The following is a 7,286-nucleotide window of genomic DNA, read 5'->3' on the forward strand; positions in this document are numbered from 1 at the left end:
GGAAGGTGAGGGTAGGTGAGGGAGGGAGGTGGTTGTCCCTCAGGCTGGCCTGTGCCCTCTTGCAATCCGGGACCCTTCAGGTAGGGTCCCTAGGCCTGGCTGGTGATCAAGGCCTATCTTGGATTTCCTTCCCACAGCTTCTGGCAGCTGGCCCAGCCCCCACTGCTGCCACTGCTTGCCAGCTGTGTGGTGCTGCCTGCCCCTGCCCCCCAGCACCGGTTGCTTCCCTCTGTGGGTGACAGGCAAGGGGTGTGATTGCTTGGCTGGCCTGGGCCTTCCTCTGTGGGGCAATTGATCGTGGAGCCCCCAGATGGGTCGTCCCCCACAGGGAGGCCCCACCCACCTGCCACTGCGCCGCCAGCTAGGTAGCCTGGGCTTCTCTCTGTGGGCGATTGTGGGGTGATGGCGGGGCCCCTCAACCAATCGCATTATACCTGCCTTAGCTGGCCTGGCACCAGTGCATGTCATAGCGTGGTTGTCCGGAAGTTCATCCGGATGGTCGTTCTGTTGTTCGGTCGTTAGGTCGATTTGCATATTACGCTTTTGTTATTATAGATTTACTGATGGACATTGGGCTGTTAAGTCTTAGCTATTGTAAACTGTGCTGCTATGAACATAGGGTACATACATTCTTTCTGATTGGTGTTTTGGGTCTTTTAGGATATATTCCTAGAAGTAGGATCATTGGGTCAAATGACAGTGCCATATTTAATTTTTTGAGGAAACTCAATACTATTTTCCATAGTGGCTGCAGTGTACTAGGGTTCCCACCAGCAGTGCACTAGGGTTTCCTTTTCTCCATATCCTTGTCAGCACTTGTCATTTGTTGATGGGTGCCATACTGACAGGTGTAAGGTGATAACTCATTGTCCTTTTAATTTGAATCTCTCTGATGATCAGTGACTTTGAGCATTTTTTCATGTCTCTTAGCCATTTGTATATTAACTTTGGAGAAGTGTCTATTCAGGTTCTTTGCCAATTTTTCAACTGGACTGTCTTACTTTTGTTAAGTTGTATGAGTTCCTTATATATTTGGATTTAACACTTTATCAGATGTATCATTGCCAAATATGTTCTACCATACAGTGGGCTCCTTTTTCATCTTGTTGATGGTTTCTTTGGCTGAGCAGAAACTCTTTATTTTGATGTAGTCCAATTTGTTTATTTTCATCTTAGTTTCCTTTGCTCTACGAGATGTATGGCAAACATATTGCTATGGGAGATGTCTGAGATTTTGCTGCCTATGTGGTTTCCTTTAGAATTTTTATGGTTTTACAACTTACACTTAAGTCTTTTATCCATTTTGAGTTTATTCTTGCGAATCGTGTCAGTTGGTGGTCTAGTTTCATTTTTTTGCATTTATGTGTCCAATTTTCCCAACACCATTTATTGAAGAGACTGTCTTAACTCCATTGTATGGTCTTGTCTCCTTTATCAAATACTAATTGAGTGTAATGGCTTGGGTTAATTTCTGGGGTTTCTGTTCTGTTCCATTGAACTATATGCCTGTTCTTGTGCCAATACCAGGCTGTTTTAATTACAGTGGCTTTGTAGTATAACTTGATATCTGGTATTGTGATTCCTCCAACATAGTTCTTTCTCAAGATTGCTGTGGCTATTTGGGGTCTTTTTTGATTACATATAAATTTTTGGAGTATTTGTTCTAGGTCTGTGAAATAAGCTTTTGGTATTTTAATAAGGATTTCATTTAATCTGTAGAATGCTTTAGGTACTATGGACATTTTAATGATGTTGATTCTATCAATCCATGAACATGGTATATTCTTCCACTTGTTTATATTTTCCTCTATCTCTTTTTTCAATGACCTGTAGTTTTTGAAGTACAAGTCTTTTACCTCCCTGCTTAAGTTTATTCCTTAGTATCTTATTTTTTTGTTGCAATAGCAATGGGATTGCTTTTTTAGTTTCTCTTTCTGCTAAGTCATTATTGGTGTATAAAAATGCCATGGATTTTTGGGTGTTAACTTTGTATTCTGCTACATTGCTAAATTCATTTATTAAATCTAGTTTTTTGGTGGAATCTTTAAGGTTTTCTATGTACAATATTCATGTCATCTGTGAATGAGTATTTTACTTCCTCCTTTATAATTTGGATGCCTTTTATTTCTTCTTCTTTTCTGATCACTGTGGCTAGGACTGCTAGTACTATGTTGAGTAAGAGTGGTGAAAGCGGACATCCCTGTCTTGTTCCTGTTCTTAGGGGAAATGGTTTCAGTTTTTTCCCATTGAGTGTGATGTTGGCTATAGATTTGTCATATATGACCTTTTAATGTTGAGGGGTGGAGATACCTCTATCCCCACTTTGCTGAGAGTTTTTATTAAAAATGGGTGTTAGATTTTGTAGAATGCTTTTTCTGCACATATTGAAAGATCATGTGATTTTTGTCTTTTAATTTGTTTATGTATCACATTCATTGATTTGCAAATAATGTAACAGCTTTGCATCCCCAGAACAAATCCCACTTGGTCATGGTGCCTGATCTTTTTAATATATTGCTGGATCCATTCTGCTAATACTTTGTTCAGGATTTTAGCATCTATGTTCATCAGGTAATTGGCCTGTAATTCTCTTTCTTTGTAATGTCTTTATCTGATTTTGGAATTAGGATAATGCTGGCCTCATAAAAAAGAGCATGGAAGTGTTCCTTCCTCTTGGATTTTTTGGAATAGTTTGAGGAGGATAGGTGTTAGTTGTTCTTTGAAGTGTGTTAAAACTCTCCTGTGAAGCTGTCTAGACTAATGCTTTTGTTTGCTGGGAATTTTTTGATTACTGCTTCTATTTCATCAGTTGTTATTCAGGTTTTCTGATTCATCCTGATTCAGTTTTGGAAGATTATCTATTTTTAGGAATTTTTAGGATTGTCCATTTTGCTCAGGTTGTCCAGTTTGTTAACATATAGTTGTTCACACGTTTTTGTTTGTATAGCTTTTTATTGAGAAACAGGACTACACAGTTTCATAGAAGTTAAATTTATATTTCTCTTGATTACTAGTGAAGAAGTCTTTAGGGTCTTAATGGGTTTAAAAAAATATCACTGTATAAGGACTTCACTTATTGTTAATCTGATGCAAATTTTCTTATATTTGATGCAAGTTTTTTTTCTATTAGGCTATCTAAAAAACATGCAGAAAATTCTAGGCAGCCATTTCTGCTGACATACCCTTTGTTGATTTCTTCTAATATACCTACACTTATAAAGGATTGAGGAACATTAATTTTCTTGTATAGGTTGATATTATTTAACTATTTTTGTGTCTGGAGTTAGTTGGATATATTTTATATGGAAATCACATATATAGTTTTTTTAAAACTTGGTAATTAGTTGTATCCACATTCTTTATTAATCTTTGCCTGGTCCAAATGATTTTCAATAGCGTATCTAAATCCTTGTTTTAAAAAAATGAATTCTTGTTTGAATATTCTGCTTTACTGATAACTTTTCTCTCCTGTCAGACCCATATTGATTCATAATTGACCTCATATTCCTCATATAGAATTAAGTATGAAGTAAGGCTTAAATCAAAATATACCAAAATCCTCTATGAACATAGTAAATATAAATGTAAAGAAAATAAATGAAATACTTACCACCGGTTTGACAATGTTGGAAAGAAGTGCTTCAAAGGCTTTAGTTTCTTCATCTTTTTCTAAAAAAATTTTTTTTGAAAATTAAAAAATGGGCTTAAATGCAATCATCCCACTCCCACACAATATGTCTTGTAAAATAGGTTATTATTTGAGATTTTTACTTTCTAGCTTTTACTCCTTAGTTCATTCTTAGTAGCTTGTGGCTCTCCAGGATTCTTCTGCTTCAGTTTCTATTTTCATTTTAACCATGATTACTAATTATAATACAAACATATATATATATATATACACACACACACATACACATATATATGTGTATGTGTGTATATATATATTTATATATATATAAACTAGTCAATAAGATTTACATATAGAAAGTATATTTTTATTCATAGTTGTAAAAAATACTTGTTCTCTGTAGAAAACATGACATTTGGAGCATGACTAAATGACCAAAAGGTTAGAATATACTTTTACTAAGTTAAATATTGAGGAGAAATAATACCAAAAAGAATATCTGAGTATTTTAAATAGTTACCTTCGATTTCTGTATCCATTTGTGCACCACCTTTACCTTTTCCTGACTTGTTCTTTGCTAATCCTGTGTTTACCCCACTAGCATTCTGCCCTTTTATAAGTCCATTATGTTCACTTATGGGAGAAGGGCATTTCTGGGGTGATGATGGTGGACTACTCATTTTATCTTTCTGTGTTCCTTGGCGATCCTTTAATTTTTTCTGCAAACGTTCATAAGTTTTACTAGATCTTTCATCTCTAAAGTTGGACCTTCCATGTGTAGAGTGAGTATCTATGAAAAAATAAAAAATAAAAAGACATTTACAAGGTCACTTTCTCCAAATACATTTATGGAATGAGAAAAGAACAGGAAATAAATCTATCATAATTATATAAAACAAAATATTTTGAAGAATAATTTTGCAAAAAAAACACCTATTTTTGTTTCTCCAACTGACAGAACCAAGTTTTATGACTTGATTTTATATATATATAAAATAAATTTACAGAGACATTCCTTTCCTTCAACTCTTCCCAAGTAACTGTTACTCTTCATAGAAATAGCATAGTGGTATGCTATGATTATCATAGGTGGGGAATAAGACCTGAATTGAGTTGTGGACAGTTCTTTTTCTTTTACTCTTTTGTACCCATTACTCTTAGCATCTCTTTTAACTTCAAACATATAAAATAGGGAAAAGAAAACCACCAACCACCACCTGCCTCAATTTAAATTCCCTTATGATTCAAAAAAGCAAATCATCACTAAAAAATAAAGTTTTACGAGTTAGCAAAAAGAAATGAGTGGATCGTTTACTAATAGAATCTTTGGATATTGTAAATTCAAGGTTATGATTTTTAAAAATGTATTATTTCAAATAAAAGTCACACAACAATATAATAAAATTAATATACTCAATACTGTTAAAGCAACTGTCCTCATCTTATTTTTATTTTAAATTTAAAATCTGTAAAAATAACATTTTAAAATGAAGTCACAAAAATATCAGTCAAGTTTTAATTTATCAATGCTCTAACAAATTTGGTATAATATTCATTTTTTTTGTTCTATTAATCCTCACCAGAGAATATTTTTTCCACTGATTTTTAGAAAGAGTGGAAGGGAGGGAAGGAGGAGGAGAAAGAAAGAGGAGGAGAGACAAATATCGATGTGAGAGATACACATTGATTGGCTGCCTCCAGCATGTGCCAGGACCGGGCCAGGGATTGAACCTGCAACTAGGTATGTGTCCCTTGCCAGGAATTGAACCTGTGACCCTTTGGTGCATGGGCCAGCGCTCTAATCACTTAGCTATACTGGCCAGGGCAGTACTATAATTTTCTTGAAATAAGTACTATAAGGGTATGTACAATAACATTAGAATAAAAAACATAGGAATCTGGCTATCTACATGTTAAAAAGAGAACGAGTTTGGACTCTTACTTAACACCATATAGAAAAATTAACTCAAAATGCATCAAAGACCTAAATGAAGACACTAAATCTATAAAACTTATAGAATAAAACATAGGTGTAAAGCTGCATGACATTTGATTAGATAAGTTTCTTAGAAATGACAACCAAAGCACAAGCAATAAAAAAATTTGACTTAATCAAGATTAAAAACTTTTCTGTATCAAAAGATACCATCAAGAAAGTGAAAAGACAACATGAGAGAAAAATCTATAAATCATATATCTGAAAAGGTTCTTGTATCCAGAATATATAAAAACTCTTATAACTCAACAATAGAAAAACCAAATAACCCAATTAAAAAAATGGGTGAAGGATTTGAACAGACATCTCTCCAAAGAAGATGAAAAGATTCTCAACACCTGTAGTTATTTAGGGACAAGCAAATCAAAATTATAATGAGATAAAACTTCACATTCCAGGATGGCTAGAATCAAAAGCCAGATAATAAGAAGTTTTGGCAAGTAAATGGAGAAATCAGAGTCCTCATACATTGCTGGTAGGAATGTAAAATAGGGCAAACAATTTTGTAGTGGGTATACCCATAAAGTTAAATATAGATTTACCATGTGAGCCAGCAATTCTACTGTTAGGTATATACCCAGAAGAAATAAAAACATATGTCTACACAAAAACTGTATACAAATGTCACAGCATTGAAATTCATAATAAACAAAAAATGGAAATAACCCAAATGTCCATCAACTAACAAATGGGTAAATAAAATTATATCCACATAATGGAGTATTTTAAGAATACTAAGGAATGGAGTACTAGTCATGCTACAAACTTGAAATATATAAACCTTGAAAAAAATATGTTAAGTGAAGAAAGCTACACACAATAGGCTACACATTGCATAAACATTTATATCAAATATACATATGTATGTACACTTATAGAAAATATCTAGAATAGGAAAATACATAGAGATAGAAAGTAGATTAGGAGATAGGGTAAAGGAAAATGGAACTGACTGTTAATAGACACAGAGTTTCTTTTTGGGATGATAGAAATGTTCAGGAATTAGATAGGAGTAGTGAATATGATATATAGTGAATATACTAAAAACCACTGAATTGTACACTTTAAAGTGGTAGATTTTGTTACATAAATTATACCTCAATAAAAAAAGAAAAAACACAGAAACTGTAATTAGTATGTACTTTTAAAATGTAGTTATCCAAATGCCTTTATATTTATTACTCAATATAAATAAAATAATAAAGCAACCATGGTGGAGTGGGGAGGGGACTACAAAGAATATGTAGTAGAAGAGCAGGAACTTTATTATAAAAAAGATCTTATAGGGTTAAAATCTTCAGCAATGAACTAGCAGGGACCATGCAAAAATTACTTAACATTACTGAGTCTCGGTTTCTTTATCTGTTATTTTGCAGAATTTTATTGAGGCTTAAGTGATATAATCTATGTATCAGCACAGTGTCTAGCAAAGTTCAGGATCAATAATGGTAGTTGTTAACAGTGAAATGTTGGATTAAGTACCACTTTGGGAATCTATATAAAATATGGAAAAGGATCATGGAAACAGCTACGGGTTATAAAATGAATTGTCTGTTATTAAGATCCAGTGGTAATTTCCTTGGCTTATAACCTCATATACAATACTAGAGGCCCGGTACACAAAAATTTGTGCACTGGGGGGGGGGGGGGCAGGGGGGGGGG

General features: G+C 34.1%; 1 protein-coding gene across 3 annotated transcripts in view; it reads right to left on the reverse strand.

Annotated features, from left to right (window-relative positions):
• FNDC3A (fibronectin type III domain containing 3A) overlaps positions 1-7,286 on the reverse strand; it is a 227,235-nt gene that overhangs the window by 61,917 nt on the left and 158,032 nt on the right. For all 3 annotated transcript variants that reach the window (XM_005863209.2, XM_005863208.2, XM_005863210.2), the window contains 2 exons: positions 4,149-4,418; positions 3,611-3,669 (listed from right to left, as the gene is read on the reverse strand). In XM_005863209.2, coding sequence (XP_005863271.1) covers positions 3,611-3,669; positions 4,149-4,418 — 329 coding nt within the window. The remainder of the gene's footprint in view (positions 1-3,610; positions 3,670-4,148; positions 4,419-7,286) is intronic.

Source organism: Myotis brandtii, unplaced genomic scaffold (genome assembly GCF_000412655.1).
Source record: "Myotis brandtii unplaced genomic scaffold, ASM41265v1 scaffold174, whole genome shotgun sequence".
NCBI lineage: Eukaryota > Metazoa > Chordata > Mammalia > Chiroptera > Vespertilionidae > Myotis > Myotis brandtii.